We start from the raw sequence: 27,308 nt of genomic DNA, 5'->3' as shown, positions 1-27,308 counted from the left end.
GTTGGTGGTAAATGCAAGTGTTTAAAAACAAATTATCTAGAAGTAGGATATGAACTTTATGTAATTTCTTTTCAAGTAGCTTAATATTGTCTCTTAAACATAGCTGTCTAGTTCTATCAGTGGAAAAATGTACCACATTATGTATAGCCACATTTTTCTGATACCAATCTGTAATGTTAAAATTAGAAGAGTTACCATACTTAAAATGTTCATTGACAAAATCAGCACTATGTCTGTTCAAATCAGCTTGCTCTGAAATGCAATGAGTAGCTAGATTCTCATTTACTACTTGATGAGTGTTAAGTTCTGATGGATATGTAAATTTGTTTCCAGCAACCATTCATTCCGAATCTCCAAAATGAAAAAGTCAAGCCATGTGGTTAAGATTACTGCCAGGAATAAATGGTTTAAGTGTACATTTTCTAAAACTGGAAATGAAGCTGGAATGCCAGCCTCTTTCATATGTTGAGTTAAGAAGTTAACCATTCTAGTAAGCTCAGTGACAACATGCACAGTTTGTGAAGGAGTAGAATCAAGGGGAAGCTTATAATGGATCTCATCCCCAAACAAATCCATCAAAGCTTCCTGATGCATGTTTGCCATAAATGCTGAGAAACTAATAACTCCAAAAAGAAAAGCAGCAGGTTAAAAAAAATCCTTAATTGAACCAAAAAAAAAAAAAGAGAAAAATACCCAGAAAACAGCAACAAGGCAGGAAGGAGCCACAGTCAACCAAGTACAACACTTGTTTATTGGGAAGTTAAGCATGTTTTCCATTCTGTCTTACAACCAGACTTCTTTAGAAGTGAATCAGCCTTTATGTGATCATTCTAAATTACACAACCACAGTCCTATGCCACAAAGAAATAAGTTATAAGGGCTTTAGAAAAAAATTAATTAAATCAATAAATTAGAAAAACACATTAAAATATGTTAAGAAGTACTGAGCAAGAATAAATTACTGAATAAAATGTTTATACAATTGCAGAATTCTAAAACTGTTGAATATTTGTGGTACTCACTAAAAGTAAGCTATAATTTGTAAAAAAATGTATAAGTAAGTAAAAAAATTAGTCTCTTAATGCATAGGAATTAAATTATAGTTTGACAGCCCTCAGTTTAAGTACACTACTGAAAGAAATATTGTCATTCAAACCTGGCGAGACCCTATGTTAAATTTGAGTTGCTACAGCAACTCTTCATATTCTATTAATGTCTCTCCATGTCACCCTGGGGTTTAAAGGGACTTACTTAAGTATAGAAAATAGAAAAATATCATGATCTGGGAAAAGCGAAGAATCTTTAAAAAGAGAGTTAATCTAATTTGGCTATTTTAAGTTATAATGCTCATATATACGTTTCCAAGGGTATCTCTGTTTTATCAATGTAAAAAGCATCACACTCTTTACATTTACTGATGTAAATTACCTCCTTAAATAGGCAATTACCACCTTTAGGTAATATGACAGATTCGCTCCCCCCAGCATGATATTATTCTTCATCTAGATGTACTTTACTGCCCAAATCTTCAAGCACCCAAGCTGCTTATCAAACTGGGATTATACAGGGTATTGTCGGAGTGTAATTACCATAGGCAGCAAAGTTAGGTGCAGTGAATAATATTTAGCAAAACATCAATTAAAATGAAGCATTAAAGCCACTTAAAAACTTTTTTACCTTCACTGATTACTGTTATATTACAATGCATTCTGTATACAAGCTGTTTTTCTTATGTTTTGGATACTTGGGTACAAAGACTAAGAAGCATTATATTTCTTTAGTAATGTTGTTACAAGATAATCATAATGTTATAGAACTATTATTTGAATGTAGTAGGAAGAACTCTTGACTTAGAAATTCTGGGAAATTGTTAATAGATTTGTATGCAGAACTGGTTTAATATGAGTTTGCAGACAGAATTACATGCTGTAACATAGTTTGTTGATTCTGTTACATGCTCATCTGTGCCAAAATATTTTGTCATATTTATTACTATCCGCAAATAAGTTTTGTGTATTTTACCTCTATATTAATTTAGGTTTATCTTGAATATGAGGCATTATTGGACCACTTTGTTAACAGCATTGACCCCTTGATTGATTCCATACCTGTTGACACTGCAGCTCTGACCCAAGGATCCCTGATCAAGAGGATAAGAGCACTAAAGACCCTGAAACCCATAATGAAGACAGGTAAGTATCAGAGGTCATAAGTAATGCATTTGACTATGACAGCCTTAGTATAGGTACTAAGTTACATTTCTGATGTTAAGATTCTGAGATTTCTCTGAAGTTTGTGATTTCTTCTCCCTATTGTTGTTTTTTTTTTTTTTTTTTTTGGTTTTACCTGTAGTATATCACATAGCTCAGAATGTTAAAATAATAGCTACATAATTGTTTAAACTTGTTAATGGAATAGATTGTCATGACTTTGAATCAGATACTACCATGCTGAAGCCACAATACCTCTTGATCAAAAGTCATTGCAGTGATGTAAAACACTGATATAAAATGAAACACAGAACATTAGCATAAAAATTGCTTAGCCAAAAACATGCAAACTTTGTTGCATGTAAAATAAAATATAAACTAACACAATTAAGAGGTTGATTCAGTGACATGGAAAGGTACTCCAGTTCCTTGCATTTCCATTGCAAGGCAGAGAACCTCAATTTAATGGATGATTGTCAAAGAGCGTCAAAGTATGGAGTATGTTTATGACATTATTTTTAGTTTTGAGTTCATTTTTTTTTCGTTTTATATATTTGGATGTATTTTGGTGAGTATTTCTTGCCTTAGTGACTTTGCTCAGTCCTTGATTTATTTTCCTGTTCCTGTCTTATCATAGTGTAGGTTTTTTCTTCTCTTCCAATTTGCAATTAGTCTTTTGACACTGAATACTTATCACATGCATAAATTTGTATAAGATTTATATAAAAACACTTTTTTCATTTTGTTCTTATGCAAGCAACATTTTTGAAAAAGATATTTCATACTGCATGGTAGTGCAGAGATTGGCATCACATCTTTGCCTCACAGAATTTGGTTCTATTGTTTGGGCCTCTGAATGAATACTGAATGGTGATCCCTATAGCCACCCATTTTTTTTTCACTGAGATGTTTTGTCCCCCAATTCCAATGACAGTCTAATGGGTGAATTGAAAGTTTGCTAAATTGCTAACTGGTGTGCATACTGTGTGAGAATTAGAGTTTGTATGTGCATCTTGTGATGGAATGGTATCCCTTCAGGAACAGCTCATTGCATTAAGACTCAAATGCTGGGAGGAGCTCTGGTTCTGCATTAATGCTGGATAGGTTAAATGAATGAATGAACAACATTGCTCGAAGGCTAGACCAGTACTCTCCCAGGTCTGTCTCTGGCATTTTCCTATTATCTGTATCTTCCTAGGCTGTCCTTGGCCTTCTCCATCACAGCTTTCATGTAAAATGTTTGAATTCTACTCTGTATGTTAATAACATTGCCCTTCTCTATTCAGGTTGTGATGTCTACACTTTTCAGAACTCCCCCAAGTCATTTTTGTCAGAATCTGGGACTGATTTCATAATAAAAAAAAATGGTAGCTAATAATTTTAAAACAATTTCAGCATTTCATGACTCGCTGTAGCAGGTCCCATTATTTTAGATGTTTACCATATAAACCAACGAGTAAATTGTGGACTTTGTCCTTTTTTTCATTGCTCACTTCAACACCGCAACTGGACACAATGTCTGTAGTGTGTGTGTGTGTGTATGTGTGTGTGTGTGTGTGTGTGTGTGTGTGTGTGTGTGTGTGTGTGTGTGTGTGTGTGTGTGTGTAAGTTTTGTACATATTGCCCTTTCCAGTACTAACTTCTGTGCAAATCAGAATGCATTCTGTTAAGACTAATATGAACTTATCTTCCTTTATAAGCTGTCTACCTACACTTATTTATAATTGTTAGCTATAGTGCTACATTATGAAACTAACAGTGATATCACAGTGACTAAATCAGTCCAGGAAGACTGCAAGAAATGACCTCCAAAAGGACTTTGTTAGAACAGAATCTATGAAGAAAAGTAGAAAATGGTACTTGTTCATCTCTAAAATCTTATGAAGAAAAGCAGAATAATCTTATAATAACAGGAGGACATGGAGGAAAATACTGTGAGATAGGCATATTAACATTAATCACAAAAAAAACAAATTAAAATTTCATACACTTGCATGCAAAAAAATATACACATACATGCAGCTCAAGCTTTCTAGCCCTTCCATGTCAACCTCTGAAATTCAAATGCATGCTTAGTTTCAAAGAAAAGATACAACATTAAAAGTAAAATACAGATGGTGCTCCCCCAAAAGAAGAAATAACTGTACTCAGTGTACACACAAACATTCACTAACCCACACAAACAACATTTCCTACTCAAATTATCCAAATAAATACTCTAGAGATGGAATTTGTTCATATTAGAATGAAATAAGATAATATAATTAAAATGAATATATAAATAAAAAGTAAAATGAAACATTGATAGCAACTAGTCCCTCAAAGCATGATTATTATTGAAACAGACCTGAATCCATTCATCAAAAATTACTATAAACTATGTACAAATCAGGATGAAATGTTAAACTCAGGCCCAATCTGCCTGATTTGGTAATAGCTCAGGTGGATGTAAAAGATCCCATGGCACTAATTGAAAAGAGTAGGGGTGCTTTATTAACATTTGCATTTATTTTATGCCAATTGGTTCTATTTTTCATTTTTTAACATTTATACTTAAAATTATTTACAATCTGCACAAAAACTTAACTAAACAATTCTATTTATTTTATCTTTTTCTTTTATATTTATCCTCTGTCCTTACCATTCCTTCCACAATCATCTTATTTTCACAAATTCACCATCCTCTTCCATTTTCTTGTTATATAACAAATTTTCATATCAGTTTTACAGCACCCATATTTTCATAAACAGCACTTTATCTCATTTATCAATATCACATGTTTTACTTTATCATACTTAATATTTAAATTCTTCCCATTTTTATTCATGTCTAAACGTTTCCAAAAATTCTAAGTTCTTTTTGTAATCTAGAAAACTATGTTTCATTGTTTCTTCTTTACTACAGTCAGCGCATTTTTGTTTCTGCATCACCTTATATTTCATATCATCTTTGGCTGGTAACTTGTTTAATAAAATAATCTGCAAAAAATCCTGTACTTCATATAAAGTTTCAAACCATTCTTCTTCTGTCTTTTATTGACCTTTGTTATATTCATTTAATTCCTTGCATAGATAAACACCCCCAAATATTTTAAAATCATATTGTACAATTCATTCCTTTTCCCTTATGCCTCACTTAGTATTAACTTACATGATTTCATTATCATATTATTTTTCTTACATCTTGTCCTTTTTTTCTTTTCTTTTGTCTGTTTTTTTCTTCCCATACATTTTTTATATTCTTCATATAACATCTTATCTATTGTTTCTTTCTGTCTTTCGTTTACCTTTCTCATTACCCAAAATAAATGCATAGATGCTAAATGTACCACTAGATTTTTTTTAATCAAGCCACCCTGTTTATTATAAATTATTCCTCTTCTCACTAGGTTCAGCTTTGGGCCCCAAATGAAGCTAAAAAAATTTAATAAGCCTTTTTCCATTTATCCATTCCATTATCCTCTAAATATATATTTTCCTAACACGAGTATTCAACATAGATTGTATCATCTAAAATGATAAATAAAATCTTTTCCTCCCAGATAACAATTTATCTCTTTTAGTATCTCTCTCCATTGACGTATTATACTTTCATACTCAACAAAGGTCACTTCCAAAATCTTTATTTCCTTTCCTGTGAAATATGTTCCATTTATTTTTATTTTATCTTACTGAATCTCTTACACTTCATTTTTTAGCTGCAGACCAACTTTTTAAACAGTTTTCCGATCCTTATTGCAGCCTCACTTATCCAGCCCTTGTTTTTCTTCTTGCTGGAATTAAATCATCTGCATATGTCATACATATTGGGAATATAACATTTCATTTGATCTCCCATCTTGCACTCCTCATTTCATACAGATTTGTCTGTACTACTGCGTTTATTACTAATATAAAAAAGCACATACTCATTGGGCATTCCTGTTTTATATTTCTCTTAATACTTATTTTTCACATCCATCCATTTATCATAACTTATACCCATGAATTTTCATAACATTTCTTTATCACAGTAATTTTTACTCCTATACCTCATGCCTCTAAAATGTGCCAGATTGATTCGTGGCTCATATTATCAAAGGCTTTTTATATCACATTTTACTTCTTTATTTTCTTTCAGCATCATCTGTACTTCTCTTTATTTAACTTTTATTTCAAATCTGTTCCTTTTACATGATTGGTATCTTCTGATACTGCTTCATCAAGTAGTTTATCCTCCCTTTTTCATAAACATTTTATAGTCAGTATTCCCTAGTGTTAAAGGCTTCCAATTTTTAATATCTTTTCTTTCATACTTTTTTCCATATACATTTTATCACTCCACCACATGTTTTCTTCTCTTATACCTTCTTACATTCATTTATTTAACATATATTAAAAAACATATATTTCAGCTTTATTCATTTCCTTATAGTATTCATAAATTAAGCCATCTAATCCTGGCCCTGATTAATTCATGCCTTATTTTATCGCCTTATTTTGTTCTATTGTTATATCATTTTCTAAAAAAATTTTTTTTCTGACATGTTTTTACTTTCTATTCTTCTTGCCCATCCCATTTAATTCCTCTTTTTCATACTATTCCCTACAAAATTCTCTGCCACTTGCATATCTTCTTGTTTGTATTTTACATCTCCTTGCCATTTAAGAGAGCATCCATCCTTCCCTCTCACATGTTTACATATGTTTCCTAAATAAGGAGAAACCCTCTCTTTCTTTATTTCTGCATAGAAAAAAATGTTGCCCATGTAAAATTATTTTTATTATTTCTCTATTCTTTTCACATATCTGTTTTTCTATTTCCCTTGTTTTTCCACTTCCTTGTTATATCTATTTCTCTTAATTCCATAAAATGTGCTTACTTTTAATCTTACTTTTTATTTTTTTCTCCCATTTTTAATATATTTTTATTCCTCTGTTTATACATTACCCCACTGTGTCTTTTTATATATAAAACAGTCTCATTGTCATCTGATCTTTCCATACTATTTCTTTCTTTTTAACATTTTTAATTCCTAAATTGAACTCTTTATTAATCTCTTTATCCCTTTCCCTTCTTTATTATTTCACTATTCTAGCCTATACTGCTCTGAGATGGGCAAACTTTGCCATCTGTACTCCCCTTGTTATTTCTTTCAGGCATTTAGAGCAAATTATAAAAACAATTTCAATCATAAAAATGTCCCTTTTATATGTCCATTCTCTATTCTTTCATTTTAGATCTCCACATTTTATTAATTCCCTTAACATTTTAATATCCTGTGTTGTTTTTCAATTGTCTTTCATAAGGTTAACATTAAAAATCTCTTATGATAAATATTGACATATTGACTAACAGAGACTTTTTAATTTCTTCAAACAACTGTTTTATCTCTGTCATATTAGTATACACATAAAGCACTATTACTCTTACAGATTTTTGTCTCACTTTCATATCACATATCATTACCCTTCCCCATACTACTGTTGTTAACATCTAGAACTTTTATTTCTTCATTTTTTTATAAGAATTCCTGTTCCAGAATATGTCTCATTTCCTACTGACCAAGCCATTTGGCCTCCTTATACTGCTTGTATTTTTGTTTTACTTTTTCTTCTTTATTACATCTGGTATCTAGCTGGCAAAAAAAATCTGTTTTTATTTTTTACACCATTCCATCAACACTAAACTTCTTTTATTATTTTTTAACAATTTTTAATTCATTTAGCATATTTAGACTATATACACAAAAAGGAAGAAATTTGACATCACATATTGTTATACAGTGATAGGAAGGCATTGAATCATCAAGGTAATCTTAAACAATTAACACATTGAGTCTTGGTAATTCAATAGAAACATTTCAGGGTTATCGCAACCACAAAAAGTCTTAGTATGATTTATAGATCTTATTCTGATAATTTCTTTTTCAGATTTATATAGTATTGCTGTTAAATTTAAAATTTCTTTGAACATAGGAACTGAGTTTGATTTCCATTTTTTTGTAATATTTTTTTTAGCAAATGCCAAGAAAGACCAAAACATGTTTGCTCTTTGGCTTTTATAGATAAAGGAAGTGGAATATTCATTACTATTACAGATCTGGTAAAAAGAAAACTTTTCAGACTATAGTCCATTAAAAAATACTTATCTCTTCCCCATATACATTTAATATTTCACAATCCATAAACATGTGTATCCATCAGCTTTTACATCTTTACTACATCACCAACAAACTGAAAAAGTAATTTTACTAAACTTAGAGATTTTACAGGGAGTAACAAACATTCTATTCATATATTTCCACATAAAAACTTTTCAGTATAAACTTGGAAAAGTTTGACTAACTGATTTAAGTAACAAAATTTTATTCTTACGATCTGTTGAGTCACTCAATCCACTACTATCTACAAAGTTCCAGAGTCTTGCATCAAAATTATTTTTTGTCATCTATAATTAACTTATATAACTTGGACAATCTTCCTTTGTAGATCAGTCTACCTTCAGTAATAGCATTCATATATTCATATAGTGGGGAAATAGTGTTCTGTTCCTCTTCACTCATATTATCCACAAGTTCATTTAATTTCTTACTGATGGATAATATTGGTTAGCAGATTCATCCAACTTATATTATTTCATGAAATATTCTGGGACTTAGCCTTTCCTTTTCTAAAGCAATTAGATCATAATACTAATCCATTCCTTTTTAGTAAATTCATTTTAACATTGTTCTGAGTTCTAGAGGTGTGTGCAATGGGAAAGCAAAAAATTTCCATTCTGATATTAATGGAGATTTAAAAACATATTTCTTAACTGTTTTGAGGATTGATTTCATTTATGCAGATTATATCAGTTGAAATTAATTCCCTTATAAGCTAAACTGTGTATAAGCTAAACTGTGTTCACCAGATGAAATAGTTATTACACATTTCTAATTCATCATATTTAATAAACTTTTAAGAATTTAGTATAATCTGCATGGTTCTTCCATTGATTAGTTTAAGGTGAGTCTATCTAGAATATAATAGAATTAAAACTTCAAGCAGTAAAATAAGATTTTACATCTGGGAAGCTAATACCACAGTGCCTCCTTAATCTTACATGATTTCTACAAGGAATTTTCATTTTTAGGATACCATAAGAATGAAGTTAACATTTTTTCCATTTTCTTTAAAAGTTTTTTTCATCAGGCATTAAAGCTAGTATATACAATATCTATATAATCTTGGGTAATATAATCATTTTAATAAGTACTAACCTATTCTCAAAAGTAAAAAAAAAATTCATTCCACTTTTAATAAGAAGTAATACTTCTTTGATTACTTTTTCAAAATTATTATTAATAATCTTATTCACATCTTGATAGATGTTTATTCCTAAATATGTTCTTTTCCTTCCCAATTATATTTAGATGTATTTTTAAACTTATTATCTAGTACTTGATTTAACATTAAAGTTTCAGTTCTATTATTAAATTTCAGCAGTGATACTTCTTGAAACGTTTCAATTTCCTCATCTATTTCTTCGATTGGATAATTTAGATCTCCTATAGTTAATACAATATATTCTGCAAATTGCTGTATTTTAGATTGACAATCTCTGTTAATCGAGAGCCCATCCTTTTTTTCATTGCTTCTTCTAAAGCTAAGGGTTCAATAACTAATGTGAATAGCAGAGGGGGCAATGGACACCCTTGCTTTGTGCTTTTGTTTAAAGTTAATCCTTGAGAAATGTAAGATCTAATTTTAACACATGCTTTGGAGTTTCTGTATATATTTTTTTAATATTCTAATAAACTGTTCTGGAAATACAAATAGTTCTAAAGTTTTAAACAAGTAATTCCAGTCTACAGAATTGAAAGCTTCCTGGACATGTAAGCTAGTTAGGGCCAATTTCTTGTTCTTTCCTTTTGCTAAATCTAAGGTAGTTACTGCCCTTCTTATATTATTGTATGTTAATCTATTGACTATAAATCTTGTTTGATCTTTATTAATTAATGTACTATATCTCTCAGTCTTGCAACATATAATAATAATGTATAATTTAATAATGAATAATGAAACAGATCTGTATGAGGAAACTAACTTAATATCCTTTCATTGTTTAATTATGGGTGAAGCTACAGACAATTTCCATGAGAGAGGATTTGTTTTGTTACACTGAATTATCCTGAAAATGTCACTAACCAATTCTAAAATATTTAACAGAAGCAGTCTGTATAATTCCATACTTAAACCAGCTAACCCTAGAGCTTCACCCTTTTCCCCCATTCTTAAATCTTCTTTAATTTCTATCAGGGTAATAGCTTATTGAACATAAATATTTGTTGGTCATTAAGTTTATTAGTAACATTTTTCTTTTAATAATTGTTAATTTTATAATCATCAGGATTATTACTTTTATCTTTACTGAGATCCTCATGGAATTTTTTAAAATATTAAGCATTTCCTCTATATCTGAAGTAAGCTTATTAATGTGAGGATTTTGGATATTACTGATTTCTGCCCTTTTGCTTAACATCTTACTTTTATTAGCTAATCTATATAGATGTTTTGAAGTCATCTTATAACTGTGCATTTTTTTTCCATAGCTGACTCCACTTTATGGATTAAAACTCTTTGATATTTTGTCATTATTTTTAATGACTTCAGTATTATCTAATTTCTTTGTTGTTCAGACTTCACTTTGTATATTTTTAACAACTATGTATTCCACTTTCATCTTATTACTACCCCCATCTTCCCATTCTATCTTTAATATGCATTTCTAAGGAGCCCCATAGTATGACTTTACTAACCTGACCATTATCATTCAAAGATAAAAAATTCTCAATTTGTTTCTTAAGTTAACTCTTAAATTCTTTTAATTTCATCATATATAATGGAATTCTAAGCATATTCTGAAATTTTCATATATCCATTACTGTGTCAATACTTAGTGCATTATGATCAGATAAAGGATAAGGAATAGTTTTAAAATAATTCATTTTATTAAGTAAATCTATAGAGGCATATATCCTATCAATTCTAGTTTGCATCCCATGTGCATAAGAATAACGAGTGAAGAAAAATAACTTATCTTTTGTTTTAATAGTACAACTATATTATTATTACTAATCTATTTAGTGCATGAAAAGCTAAATACTGATACCAGCATTTAGCTTTCTTATGTTCTTCTCTATCTTTTATAATAGATATTTAGTTAAAATCCCCTGCTAAAATTAAAATACCCTTCCAATGACTGTGTAGTAAGTTTAAGTGATCTTTAGCAACTCTTGCACCTATTCCAATAATCTAGTAAAATTAGTGTGTAGAGTTTGCCATTATATTTAATTATATTCCTTTGGTTTCATTAATGGATTCCATAACCTTAGACATTACAAATAGATTTCCTCCAAAATATATTAGTTCCTCTTCTATTTTTTTGTTATAAAAGTAGGTGATAACATTTCATAACCTAAGTTATTTAAATATTGTATATCTTTATCTATCAAGTGTGTCTAATGCAAGAATATAATGTCCCCTCTATTTAATTTTAGGTATATCATTAATAAGTTCCTTTTGTTGCCATTATTTACTCCATTTACATTAATAGATAATAGATTAAAACTATGTTGTATGTAAACACTGTGTATTTAAAAGATTTCTTTAAGATAATATGACACATTTATCCAACATATAGATTAATTGTATATTATACTCTAATGCATTCCTTCAACACTATCTTAACATTCCACTTTGTTTTGGATTCTTCCTTTCTACAAACTTAACTACAACTACTAAAACTCATAGATAACAAAATCAAAGACAAGTCTACAACTGTAACTATTTACATTGCTAATAAAACCCAACCTACCATGGATAGCAAAGTTCCTAATTTACTGTACTATTGCTCTACCTACCAACACATAAAAAATGTATAAAAAAACTAGCCAAAAGCTACCATGACTTACAAATAATAAAATATTATATCCGGGTCAAAAATAATAAGATGCTATTAATTTAGTTATATATTTTGCCATTTAAAAATGTTCCCCAATTACTACATAAAAGTTTAATAATCATTTTCTATTAGTCACAAATATTAAATAATCCAACACATACTATATTATATACCCATTTATGTAATAGTAGCATAAATTACCCACTAGATATTCCTAAATTATTCACATATTCAAAATTATTTCTAAATAAATACGTATAACAGAGTGGGACCTAAATAGCTGAAGACATCTGTAAATGTACAAGTGACAGGCAATCTTATACTATACTATAATACAAAAGAAAAATCAATACACATATATATTTATCATGCTAAAAGAAAATTGTGTAACACTTTTAACACAAGTATAAAAATATTTAAAAATCCTTTAGCTTATTAAGCTACTTCATAAAAATACATACATTACTGAGGTCAAAATGAATGCCTTGCTATATAAATATATATATATATATATATATATATATATATATATATATATATATATATATATATCGTCTATATTATATTATATTATCGTATGATGCAAATAGCGAATGCTATTTCATCATACCGATAATATCTAAACTACAAAATATCGAACAAACAGAATAGCAAATTTTTTCCCCGGGGGAAAAATTCACTGCTCTGTAAAAAAAAAAAAAAAACTTAAAAACACGAATTTAACTGGGGGCTTCACACCCACACCCCCTCTACTTATATATACCAACTCTGAGATTGCACCATAGTGGAGGAAATGACAAAGTCCCAAAGACGGCCCACCAAATTTTTTCCTTGGGGAAAATATTTGATGTTCCTTGACTTCGCTATTTTGCCATTTTGACAGTATCAGATCGACTAAATAACATTCAGTATTTAGTCCATTCAATACTGTCATATAGACCCTATATATATATATATATATATATATATATATATATATATATATATATATATATACAGTCTATGTTGTATTCAAAAGATACAGTATGTGCAGTTCAAATCTCATCATCCCTTCCCAGATTCAAGCATATTGAAAAATCTACTTCATTTTCTATCAAAATGGATGCATTTATTCAGCAATAAAATGCTCAAATTTCAGATCTGACCCATAAAATGAGTCACCTTAGGTAGTCTTAGTAAATCCAATAGCATACAATGTGTAAAAAGCTTCAAGGTTCATGTGACCAAGCTTCACATTTCTGCTTTCAGATTATTTTCAAATATTGTATATACTTTTATATGTAAATTATATGAAATTTTGAATAGTCACATCTCTGCCATATGCAGGTACATGTAATAGACACCTTTCTTAAAAGCAGTTTGTTATTCCTGTTAGTATTCTACCTTATTCTATATGTCTTGTATTTCTAAAACCTCCCATTAAAGAGCTATTTAATCATCAGCTCTCTATTAAGGATAATATGTGTACATATTTCTTAACTTACTGGTACTGCTCCTTTATTAATCTTACATATTCAATATTTCATTCATTGTGCTTTTGCATATTATTCATAAGATGTTTACTCTTCTTACTAATTCTAGTAATACAAGCAATTTTGGCTATATATAAAAGAATTCCTGCTTGCTTAATTTGAATGTATGGTTTTAGCCATTGTGAATTGCTTCTCTGATCTAAGCTTCTCGTGCTGTCATCAGAATTTGACTACAGCATGTGAAAAAGACATACCACAGCATGTAGCAGCTGCTAATTTCCTCTGTAAGTTTCTCATTCCTCTTAGTTCTTTTAAGGTGTTCTAATCAGTAACAAACATCTAACTTTACTTCTTTCAATTCATATGTACAGTCAATATGTATAGTTAGAGTTAATAACACTACAGCATTAGCTATTAACATGCAAAATGTAAGCAAGTAATCATCTCAGTATAAAACATTACTATAGCTTTTGTCGTACCAATTCTTCACTTCTAAGAAATGTGTTATTTTGAGTGGATTTCTCACATACACTTGAAAGAAAAAGAAAGTTATTTTCTTTTTTAACAGACATCAATGATGAACTTATATTTTCTTCAGGACAGCTCAAGGTGGAAAGAATCCAGCATTCTGACAGAAATTGAACATTTCCAAATGTTTAATATTAAGCAGTTTTGGAAACTAGTGCCTTCATTACATGTTCTGATTAAGGTACCAGTTGCCAAAAGTGCTTAACATTAAACATTTGGATACATTGTCTCTCTTGGTGCTTTTTTTTTTTTTTTTTTTTAGTTGTATCTTATACCACCCTTTCAGAACTATCCATTTTTCAGCTAGAAATGGAACATTCTTCTTTCTCCAAGTTCAACTTGCTTCATAAATGACCTGTGAAAGGAATGTTTTACCCATGAACAAAGTAAACAAAATCACCAGCACTTTAACACTTCTAATAAGCATATTACTTAGCTCTGATATTCAGTTAACCAATAATGCATATACTAAGCAAAGTTGAAGAAATAAAATAAAATTCTTAACTTAAATAGTGTTAAATAGTTATCAGTTCTATTGCTTAGAATTTAATGGCATTGTCTTACAGGAAATATTTGTTTAACATTTAGAAATACAATTATAAGTTTAGTTAAATGAAATATATTAAGTCTCTCACTGTAAGTATAGTAAAACGGTAAAACCATTTATATTCTACTTACATATGTTTTGAAGTTTAATGTCCAGTATGAACTTTTTACTTAAAGGACAAATCTATTGTCTCAGAAAACAAAAGTCCTCCAGTCAGAGAATGAAAGTCATTTGTTTTTGGCTATTTAATTTTAGAAGCAGTTCTCCAAGAATTCAACTAACTTTGTCTCTTCACAGATATACACTTCCACTCCATTTTTTCAGTATTATTAAATATTTTATTGCAGTTAACAAAAGTGGATGCCTTCTCTAGCATATTAAATATTTTGGTTTCTTCAGAAAGAATAATTTGATCTTTGCCAGAAACACCAAACTGGCTTTGATATTGTTAAATTTCCTTGATCAGTGGTAAACTGGATTTTCTTTTACCCATTAGTTTACTGGAATACTCATTGTTGAATCTGACTACTACTTCTTCTTTTTTCAGCTGCTCCCATTAGGGGTCGCCACAGTGGATCATCTGTTTCCATTTCTTCCTGTCCTCTGCATCTTGCTCTGTCATACCAACCACCTGCATGTCCTCTCTCACCACATCCATAAACCTTATCTTAGGCCTTCCTCTTTTCCTGTTACCTGGCAGCTTCATCCTTAGCATCTTTTTCCCAATATACTCTGTATCCCTCCTCAGCACATGTCCAAACCAATGTAATCTTGCCTCTCTGACTTTGTCTCCAAACCTTCTAACCTGGGCTGACCCTCTAATATACTTGTTCCTAATCCTATCCACCCTTGTCACACCCAGTGCAAATCTTAACATCTTTAACTCTGACACGTCCAGCTCTGACTCCTGCCTTTTTGTCAATGCCACTGTCTCCAACCCATATAACATAGCTGATCTCACTACCCTCTTGTAGACCTTCCCTTTCACTCTTACTGGTACTTGTCTTTCACAAATCACTCCTGACACTCTCCACCCACTCCATCCTGCCTGTACTCTCTTCTTCACCTCTCTTCCACACTCACCATTACTCTGAACTGTTGATCCCAAGTGTTTAAACTCATCTACCTTCACCACCTCTACTTCCTGCATACTTACCATTCCTCTATCCTCCCTCTCGTTTACGCACACATATTCTGTCTTAGTTCTGCTGACCTTCATTCCTCTTCTCTCTAGAGCATATCTCCACCTCTCAAGGGTCTCCTCCACCTGTTCCCTACTCTCACTACAGATTACAATGTCATCTGCAAACATCATAGTCCACGGGGACTCCTGTCTGATCTTGTCTGTCAACCTGTCCATCACAATTGCAAATAAGAAAGGGCTCAGAGCTGATCCTTGATGTAATCCCACCTCCACTTTAAATGCATCCGTCACTCCCACTGCAGACCTCACCACTGTCACACTACCCTCATACATATCCTGTACCACTCTTACATACTTCTCTGAAACTCCCGACTTCCTCATGCAATACCACAACTCCTCTCTAGGCACCCTGTCATATGCTTTCTCTAAGTCCACAAAGACACAATGCAACTCCTTCTGACCCTCTCTGTACTTCTCCATCAACACTCTCAGAGCAAACATCGCATCTGTAGTGCTCTTTCTTGGCATGAAACCATACTGCTGATCACTAATCATCACCTCCCTTCTTAACCTAGCTTCCACTATTCTTTCTCATAACTTCATGCTGTGACTGATGAGTTTACTCCCTCTGTAGTTACTGCAGCTCTCCACATCACCCTTATTCTTAAAAATCGGTACCAAAACACTTTTTCTCCATTCCTCAGGCATCCTCTCACTTTCCAAGATTTCATTAAACAACCTAGTTAAAAACTCCACTGCCATTTCATCTAAACACCTCCATGCTTCCACAGTGTATGTCATCTGGACCAACAGCCTTTCCATTCTTCATCTTCTTCATAGCTATCCTTACTTCCTCCTTGCTAATCCACTGCACTTCATGATTCACTATCCGCACATCATCCAACCTTTTCTCCCTCTCATTCTCTTCATTCATCAGCCCCTTAAATTACTCTTTTTCCATCTGCTCAACACACTCTCCTCGCTTGTGAGTATGTTTCCCTCATTATCCTTTATCACCCTTACCTGCTGCACATCTTTACTAGCTCGGTCTCTCTGTCTAGCCAATTGGTACAGATCCTTTTCTCCCTCCTTAGTGTCCAACCTTTCATACAACTCTTCATGCGCCTTATCCTTAGCCTTCGCCACCTCTCTCTTTGCCATGCACCTCATCTCCTTATACTCCTGTCTACTTTCTTCATCTCTCTGACAATCCCACTTCTTCTTCACCAACCTCTTTCTCTGTATACTCTCCTGTACTTCCTCATTCCACCACCAGGTCTGATTGTCCTCCTTCCTCTGTCCAGATGTCACACCAAGCACCTTTCTAGCCATCTCCCTTACTAGCTCTGCTGTAGTTACCCAGCTATTTGGTAACTCTTCACTGCCACCCAGTGCCTGTCTTAACTCTTCCCTGAACTCTACCTCACAATTACCCTTTTTCAATTTCCACCATTTGATCCTTGGTGCAGCCCTCACACTCCTCCTCCTCTTGTTGATTACCAATGTCATCCTACAAACCACCATCCTATGCTGTTTATATTGTTGAATCTGACTACATGTTCACCTATTTTAATAGATGGGCTGGGCCATGCTGTTTACCAAATTTAATATTTTTTAAGCTAGACATGAAGTTAACTATAATTGAACATGGTAGTGAGTTTTCCTTCTTCGAAGATGCTCTCAGGGATCTGTGTCCTTTCAATTCCATGCAATAGTTTCAGGTAGCTTTACTATTTTATGCAGCCAGGTTGTTGTTTTGTCTCAGTTTATTTTCTAAATCATCGAGTTTTTCTATGAAACAGTTATTTTATTTTAAAAGAAATTCATTCTGAGACTCACCTTCACTTATACTTCCTTCATGATCATTTAAAGTTTCTTCCATTCTGTTGATTTGTGTAATTTGTTATGTCATAAGCATTTCTGAACATTCTATCTTTTTTCTGGTCTCCTCTTTGAAACGTTCTAGTTTTTTATCCGGTTTGTCTATTTTAAATAATACATCCTTCATACTAGATATTAGTGACTGGATGTCTTTTTTTAACACACGAATCCTGAGTGCCATTCCTTGAGTGGCTTATGTTGAAGTCTTTCCTCTCTTAACCAAGCAGTTGAAATTCTGACAAATATCAGCTTTTGAAGAAGTTGAAGCTATAAATCTTTTCTCTGACTATTGGTGAATAAACTTAGCTAACAAGTATCTCTAAATTTTAATTTTTTGATTTTATCTTCTGTCAGAGAAAAGTTTTCAGTCACACAGCTTTCACCAATTGCTGCTCTCGGCCATCTTCCTCTTATATTATTTGTAATGCTATTTACATTTAATGTTAATATTCCTATATCATCCTTTTAAATTGTTTTAAAAACATTTTTTGCCAGATCACATATGAGGACAACAATACTGATTTCCATACCGGATTGGTTGAGGCCCAGATTAACAACAACCTCCATCAGTACTGTTAGCCAAGAGGGTGCTGGTGGAAATTGGGCTACTGTTGGCTGATGGAAGAGGAGAATGAGAAGAAGAGGGGGGAAGGCATGCCTGTAGGCAGGGGGAGAGGAGGAAGGTTAGTAGTGTGGAACTGAGGGTAAGAACTCTGAGTGTTGGCAATATAATTGGTAAAGGGAGAGAGTTAGCTGATATGATGGAGAGTAGGAAGACTGATATATTGTGTGCGCAAGAGACCAGATGGAAGCGGAGTAAGGCCAGGTGTATCGGAGGTGGGTTCAAATTGTTGAATGTTGTTAGTACATATGCTCCACAAGTTGGATGTGTGATGGATGAGAGAGAAAAAATTTGGAGTGAGTTGGATGAAGTGGTGGTGAGTGTATCCAAGGGTGAGAGAGTGCTGAATGGATCAGATTCCAATGGGTATGTTGGTGAAGGGAACAGAGGAGATAAGGAGGTGATGGGTAGGTATGGTGTTAAGGAGAGGAATGCAGAAAGAAGGTCAGATGGTAGTGGATTTTGTGAAAAGGATGGACGTGGCTGTGGTCAATACATATCTTAAGAAGAAGGAGAAGCATAGGGTGATGTATAAGAGTGGAGGAAGATGCACACAGGTGGATTATATGTTATGCAGGAGGGCCAGTCTGAAAGAGATTGGAGACTGTAAAGTGGTGCCAGGGGAAAGTGTAGTTAGGCAGCATAGAAGGGTAGTCTGTAGGATGATGTTGGTAATCAAGAAGAAAAAAAGAGGAGAGTGAGGGCAATGCCAAGGATCAAATGGTGGAAGCTGAAAAAGGATGATTGTGAGGTAGAGTTTAGGAAGAGTTAAGACAGGCATTGGGTGGCAATGAAGAGTTATCATGTAGCTGGGCAACTACAGCAGAGGTGGTAAGGTAGACAGCTAGAAAGGTGCTTATTGTGACATCTGGGCAGAGGAAGGAGGACAAGGAGACCTGGTGGTGGAATGAGGAAGTACAGGAGAGCATACAGAGGAAAAGGTTGGCGAAGAAGAAGTCGGATTGTCAAAAAGATGAAGAAGGTAGACAGGAATACAAGGAGATGAGGTCTGTGGTAAAGAGAGAGGTGGTGAAGGCTAAGGATAAGTGTATTTCGAGCTGTATGAAAGGTTGGACACTAAGGAGGGAGAAAAGGACCTGTACCATTTGGCTAGACAGAGAGACTGAGCTGGAAAAGATGTGCAGCAGCTTAGTGTGATAAAAGATAATGAGGGAATTGTACTAACAAGTGAGGAGAGTGTGTTGATCAGATGGAAGGATTACTCTGAGGGGCTGACAGATGAAGAGAATGGGAGAGAAAGAGAGAGAAGGTTGGATAATATGGGGATAGTGAATCAGAAAGTGCAGTGGATTAGTAAGGAGGAAGTAAGACCAGATATGAAGAGGATGAAGAATGGAAAGGCTGTTGGTCCAGATGACATACCTGTGGATGTATGAAAGTGTTTAGGAGAGATGGCAGTGGAGTTTTTAACCAAATTGTTTAACAAAATCTTGGAAAGTAAGAGGATGACTGAGGATGGAGAAGAAGTATATTGGTACCAAATTTTTAAGAATAAGGGTGATGTGCAGAGCTGTAGTAACTACAGAGGGAAACAATTGATCAGCCACAGCATAAAGTTATGGGAAAGAGTAGTGGAAGCTAGGTTAAGAAAGGAGGTGATGATTAATGAAAAGCAGTATGGTTTCTTACCAGAAAAGAACACTACAGATATGATGTTTGCTCCGAGGGTGTTGATAGAGAACTATAGAGAAGGTCAGAAGAAGTTGCATTGTGTCTTTTTGGACTTAGAGAAAGCATATGACAGGTTACCTAGAGAGGAGTTGTGGTATTGTATGAGGAAGTTGTAGGATCATAGGAGGTTGCTAAGCTACTGGCCCTGAGGCCCTTATAAGGCTAGTCAAGAGTTTAGCCCATATTTAGACAAGTCAGCACCCAATGCCCCTGTCCAGCAGGGACATAGGTGGAATCCCAAGAGTATATTTTCTGTTTCCCATCCAGTTATCCAGGTTGCACTTAAAAAGGGGTAAAGAGGTACTCTGCCTGACATGGAGAGGGAGTCTATTCCACATATGGGGGGGGTCTCTGGGACACAAATCTGTCCTGCCAACAAGTCCTGTTGATGTCGCAGACCAGGTTGAGGCTGCTTGTGTTCAAGTTACTTGAGTGGAGCTTGACTTACAGATATGCAGCAGCCCTGTCAAGGTGGGGTCTGTTATCTCCTTGTATGTCAGACAGAGGTCACCTCTGAGGACCTCTGTCTCGGGAGTTGCAGAGAAGTATGTAAGAGTGCTACAGGACATGTATGAGGGCAGTATGACAGTGGTGAGGCCTGCAGTAAGAATGATGGATGCATCCAAGGTGGGGTTTGCATCAAGAATCAGTTCTGAGACCTTTCTTATTTGCAGTGGTGATGGACAACTTGACAGACGAGAGCAGACAGGAGTCCCCATAGACTATGATGATTGCGGATGATATTGTGATCTGTAGTGAGAGTAGGGAAAAGGTTGATGAGACCCTAGAAAGGTGGAGATATGCTTTAGAGAGGAGAGGAATGAAGGTCATCAGGACTAAGACAGAATATACAGAATATATATGTGTGAATGCGAGGAAGGACAGAGGAATGGTGAGGATGCAGGGAGTAGAGCTGGCGAAGGTGGATGAGTTTAAATACTTGGCATCAACAGTTCAGAGTAATGTGAGTGTGGAATAGAGGTGTGGAAGAGAGCTGAATAAGGGAGTGCAGGCAGGGTGGAGTGGGTGGAGAAGAGTGTCAGCAGTCATTTGTCACAGACTGGTACCAGCAAGAGTGAAAGGAGGGACTACAAGAGGGTAGTGAGATCAGCTATGTTATAAGGGTTGGATACAGAGGTACTGACTAAAAGACAGGAGTCAGAACTTAAGGTGACAGAGTTAAAGATGTTAAGATTTGTATTGAGTGTGATGAGGATGGACAGGACTAGGAATGAGTATATTAGAGGGTCAGCTCAGGTTGAATGGTTTGGAGACAAAGCCAGAGAGGCAAGATTGCCTTGGTTTGGACATGTGCTGAGGAGTGATGCTGGGTATATTGGGTGAAGGATGCAAAGGAATGGAGCTGCCTGGTTAAGAGAACTGATGATCCACTGTGGTGACCCCTAATGGAGCAGTTGAAAGAAAAAGCCGAAGATTCCTGTATCATCCTAATCCTTTTTTGAAGGCTTTTCCTTCTGTATCGTAGTTTCCTTCTCCTTCTCCTAAGTCTCTCACCATTTGATGTTTCACTGTCTTGCTCTTCTCGTCTCCACTTTTTTCTTCTTACTCTTCTCTACTTTATAAAATGGAAAATTTGTTCTCCACCTGTAAATGAATAACCTTGCTTTAACTACCTCTTCATTGTTTAACCTTTTTTCAGTATGCCCTTCCCCAGACCACCTTCTCCTTCAATATCTTCTGTAGTAAACTTTTCTATAGTTTCATCTGAACTTTCGTCTTCTTCTACTGTTTTCTTTTCTAATATGGGACAGCCAAACCAGATGTGTCCAAATTCTTTACATATCTATAAAAAGCTTACAGTTTTTAGATGCATGTTGACCACACCTTCTTTTGTTACAGTCTTGTACTAAATGAGTTTCATCTCCAAAGAAATGGCATGCTTCTGGTTGACTCTAGTACTTTACAAATCCACTCTTACCATTCACGATTATTGTCTTTGAAATATGTTGAATTTTTCCTATCCTTAACATCCATTGTTACCCACACTTCCCAACCTCCACTCCATACATTTCTTTAAACACATATTTTTAACTTCATGTACATTACTAAATGGTGAAATAAAAAATAATAACTCAAGCTATTCCATATTTGGAGTTATAATCTGCATATTTATTTCCTTTTTTAGTTGTAGTACCAAGCTCTGAAATAATCTTTCTTTTTTCAGTCTCAGTCATAACATTTTGCAGTAAGTTAAATCTCTCAAATTTAACTTCAGAAACAAAATTTATCTCCAAATATATATTGATGCTCTTATGTCTTTGATGTCAAACCTTAGTGGCAAAATAATACCATCCATAATGTCATACCTGTTTACAGTGAAACACCTGTTCACACTACCATCACTTTTACTTTTTATTCTTACCACTGATGCTCCTCTTTGTGACTGTCGAGAATCTGCAAATGTCTGCCACTCTCAACTTCTTTTTCCATTCTTCCTGCTGCACATTCATAACATCTTTATTGTAAGAAAGCTTGTTGCAGAGATAAACCCTTACAACTGGCTACAGCACCAGCCATGAATCCAACCATTCTTTTCCCATTGCCAGCTGTTTTCTGTTTCCAGCCTCTTAGATTCTTCCTGTAGTAGTACTTTATTCACCATTTTACTCCATCATGCTTCCTCTCCTTTCTTTGACTCTGCCTAGTTCATCAATTCTACCTGCACTTGAATCTCTAGTCCTCCAATTTCCAACTCTGTAACCTTTCTTTTGCCTCCCTCTCCTTCCTTCGGTAACTTTTTTTCTGCTCCTCTATCCATCTCAGCTGTACTCTCCCTCATCTTACAATTCCTGGAATTGCAGTAGCAGCCCATTGGCACCACCTAGCAACTCTATAGAGTGCTTCAGTTCCTCGCATCCAAAAGAGTAGGGGTCCTTTATTTTACATGAAATAACTTCATGGGTTCATAGGTGTGCACTAGGCCAACGGCCCTGGAGCCTTTACAAGCCTAGCCCATAGAAGTGCCTTGGCATCATGCCATTAGTTCCTGGTGCCTCTATCAAGTAGAGCCACTGGAGTTATCCCTGGGGTGAACTTTCTATTTCCAGTCCACTCATCAAGATTTCTAATGAAAATGGCCAGTGAGGTGCTCTGCTTGACATGTATGGGAAGTCTGTTCCAGAGCATGGGCAATCTCTGGGTTATAAACCTGTCCCTCCAGTATGCTCTGTTGATTGTGGTAATGAGGTTAAAGTCCCTGGAGCGTGTGGTGTGGAGGGATTAGGATTTCTTTAGGTGTAACATTTCTAACAGGGCTGGGTCAGACATGGCTTTGTAAGTCAAGCAGAGATTGCATCTTAATAGACAATATGAGACAGAGAAAAGCTGGAGTTTTTGAGTCTGTCCATGTAGGGGATGTGTTTAAGGCCTAGGATCACCTTTGTGAGGTACTTTTGTGGCCTTTCAAGCTGTTGCAGGTGTTTAATGAGGTACATGCCAAATGGGGCATTATATTCGATGATTGGTCTAATGAGGGAAGAGTAGAGAGAGATGATGACCTCTTTCTTCCTGGATGCAAAACCCTTGGCAATGAGCTGTGCCACATAGAAGGACTTTCTGACTACAGTGACAATGTGGTGGTCGAAGGAGAGGTTGCTGTCAACCTGTGTCCCCAGATTTCTTATAATGCTTTCAGTGTTCAGTGGGCTACCATCAATGTGGTAATTAGTGGGAACTGGGTTTTTCCCAAAGGGAATGACGATGCATTTTTTGGCTTTAAGATTAAGGCCATGGTTTTGACACCAGTCGTTGGTCTCAGTAAGGCCTTTCTGTAGGATGTCTACATCACTTGGGGAGTTAATAATGGCTCCTAGCTTGCAATCATCAGCGAACATGGTTAGCCAGAGTCTCTGTGTGTTGGCCTGAACTTCTGAGAAGTAGATGCCAAACAGGAGAGGACCCAGGACCGATCTCTGTGGGACTCCACTCTTGACTGGTCGGCAGTCTGACTTGGAGTCTGCTACTTTCACACTGTGGGTTCTATCTGTGAGCCAGTTTGCAACCCACCTAGTGATATAGAGGTTGATGCCTACTTTGGTAAATCTGTCAATAATTCCTGAGAGGGGAATGGTATCAAAGGCCTTGGCCAGATCAAGGTAGGCTGTATGAACTGCCTTGCCCTCATCCACAGATCTGGTGACTGACTCAAAGAAGTCAACCAGGTAGACCAGGCATGATCTACCCTTCACATAACCAAATTGCATGGGATCCAGAGTTTGGAAATTCCCTATATCTTTGTTAATTAGGTCCATAATGATGTGCTCCATAGCCTTACATATCAGACTCATCAGGCTAATAGGGCGATAATTCCCAGGTTCTGTAGTTGCTCCCCCTTTATGGAGAGGGATGACTGTAGCAGTGCACCATTCTGTAAGCACAAAGCTTGAGGTGAGGCTGTGATTGAATAGGGCACACAGGTGTGGTGCCAGTTCACTTTGTAGTTCATGTAGAACATAGCCAAGGATAATGTGAGGTCCCATGGAAGCTGTATTCTTGGCCTTGGACAATGCAGCTTTAACCTGTGCTGCAGTAATGCTGGGTGCCTGGCATTCTTCTGGTATTGTGATTGACCCATTAGAGGGCAGAGAGGGTAATGTTGGCACTGATTCTGTCAGCCAGTATGTTGGCAATATCTGTTGGCTCAGTATAGGAGGTACCAATGTGCAATAACTCAGAGCAAATCTGGGTATTGCCATGGAGATTCTTGATATAACTGTAGAAGGCTTTGTGGTTGTTTTTAGTATCTGCCACAATTCTGCCTTCACAGCTAGCTTTAGAGGTTTTGATGAGAGATCTCAACTTTTTGTTGAGGGTAATAAGGGAGTTTTTCCATTCTTGGGACTTCACCTTTTTCTGCAACAGTTTCTTCCTTCTGTTGTAGAGTTTGTTAATGGCAGGGTACCACCAGATTGGCTTCCTTTTTTTGGAGGAGAGGGTCTTGGGTTCTGTTGGGTATGGCTAGTTCCATGAATTATGTATGTGTTCGTACTGTGCATTGGTGTATTTTCCATTTGCATTTGTGCCGTGAAGTTAGCCACCTCTGTTTTTAGGAGCCCAAAGTCAGCTTTGGAGAAGTTTTTCATGGTGGTTACCTTTGCTGGTGGTTTAGGTGAGATGTGGATTTCCATGGTAATTAGTTTGTGGTTGGATCTAACCAGGGAGGAATTAACTATTGGTGTTGGGCAATGGTTGCCCATGTTAGTAATAACCAGGTCAAGGATGTTGCTTCCTCTAGTGTGGGTAATAATGAGCTGGTCCAGCGCATTGGAATTAATGAATTCCAGGAAGCGTTGGGCAAGTATATTGGTGCATGAGTAGTTTTCCCAGCTTAATCTTATTTTAATAAAGCGAATTGGATGGGCGTTCAGCCTAAGCAGATTCACTTTGTTCAAAGTTCGTGTTTTTGTAGCAGTTGGATTTAGTTTTCCCAGTTGATAAGAGGGGTAGTTGAAGTCACCCAGAATGAGAGTGTTGGGTTGGACTCTAGTAGTTTCCAGGGTGCTTAGGCCCCTGGAGTGAGAGTCTTGTGACATGGTTGGGGACCTATAGCAGGCTATGACCTGAATTACCATCTTGCCCACTGTTGTACCTGAAGTATCTTCGATGCATTATGCTGGGCTACTAGTCTGGAGGTGTGCATATCCTTTATGAATATGGAGATGACACCACCTTTGGAGCTTCAGTCCATTTTCTGGGACCAAAAGATGTGGAATGAGTTATAGCCTGGTAGCGCAGGGGTGCTTTTTGCTGCTTTAAACCAGGTCTCCGTTACAGCAGAAATCTTGATGTTCTCCATTTTGAGGAGTGCTTTGACATTTGTGCTGTAACAGAGACATGTTATTTCCCATAGATACATCCTGGATTTGTTCCCATGCATTCATCACATTGTGCAACAAGCACCCTTCAGCACTCATTGTTTCCTTAGCAGGTGCAGGTTTTAATGGATTGGATTGGTAGCCCAAGGCCCAATCCTCCTCAGAGGGAGCACCACACACTCGAACTTCCACACTCACAGCTAGAGCCAATTTAGAGTGTCCAAGCCACCTACTTCATGTCTTTGGAATGTGGGAGGAAACCAGAGCACCCAGAGGAAACCCACTTGAATGCAGGGAGGGCATGAGGACTCCACACAGAAGGCACCCCAGCAGAGAATCAAACTGGAGAACCTCTTGCTGATAATCAACAGCTACATCACTGTGCTATCCTCCATAGATACATACATATATAAAATTACTTTTTATACAATAAAACAAATATATATGCTACTAAATTCTTTAACTTCCCCATTCTGTTTGACACAGCCAATATTTTATCTTTTTACACATTTCCAATATATTCCATCTCTTGTTAAATGATGGTTCATTTTCTCTTGCTTTCCATATATGATATATGACTGCCATACATATCTCTTTCATCTATTGTTTTTAAATTCTCATTTTTATATCATCCCTATAGAATATTCTCCATTTGAATGTTTTTATTCATCTCCAGTTATTTTGTTTATTTCATTCCATTCTTTCTTAACTCATTAACACCTATGTGGTGGGCAATATCACACTTCTAGCAGCCTATACACATCCTGTATTCCAGAGCATTTTCTGAAAAATAAACCTAAAAAGCACAAGATAAACAAATATAAATATTTTGTGAACAATAAAATCTATTAAATCTGTACAAATAGCAATTTTATCAATAAAAAGTATTCTTTACAGTGATAGTTGTTGCATTCATAGTCTTTTACATAAAGAGTGCAAAATATTATAATGTAAACAAAACCCAAGTTGTATTTTTCTAAACTTTAACAAACAATTTTCATATCTTGAAATCTGCACAACTTAGACATATATTGTTAGTCTGTTTTTGTTAACCCGAGATAAACTTTCACATGACAGCAAGAAATTCCTCTATAAGTGCTTGTATGTTGAGATCCATCCATCCATCCATCCATCCATCCATCCATCCATCCATCCATCCATCCATCTAAAATACCTTTTTCCCATTTTTTGCACATAGGGTTGGGGTGTGACTTTAACAGTGATAATCATCTAGAGCCATATTTACATAAAAATGAAAACATATGCTTGATTGTATAATATGAAAACAAATAATCCTTGATGTCTCTCAAGATGTGCATTTACAGTGTAAATATCCAACAGTTTTCTTCAATATGTAAGGTATCACTTAATGTCATGCAACAGTTTGTATCTCACTTGGTTTTTGAATTATTCAGTACATATGAAAATATTGCTAATTTCATAATTACTAGCA

General features: G+C 35.0%; 1 protein-coding gene across 3 annotated transcripts in view; it reads left to right on the top strand.

Annotated features, from left to right (window-relative positions):
• PYROXD2 (pyridine nucleotide-disulphide oxidoreductase domain 2) overlaps window positions 1-27,308 on the top strand; it is a 374,632-nt gene that overhangs the window by 113,637 nt on the left and 233,687 nt on the right. For all 3 annotated transcript variants that reach the window (XM_044056825.1, XM_044056823.1, XM_044056824.1), the window contains one exon: window positions 2,039-2,192. In XM_044056825.1, coding sequence (XP_043912760.1) covers window positions 2,039-2,192 — 154 coding nt within the window. The remainder of the gene's footprint in view (window positions 1-2,038; window positions 2,193-27,308) is intronic.

The sequence above is a fragment of the Protopterus annectens genome, chromosome 14.part0 (genome assembly GCF_019279795.1).
Source record: "Protopterus annectens isolate FY-2018-M chromosome 14.part0, PAN1.0, whole genome shotgun sequence".
Classification (NCBI taxonomy): domain Eukaryota; kingdom Metazoa; phylum Chordata; order Ceratodontiformes; family Protopteridae; genus Protopterus; species Protopterus annectens.
The sequence above is the reverse complement of the archived record's forward strand: the minus strand, read 5'-3'. Positions and strand labels throughout refer to the sequence as shown.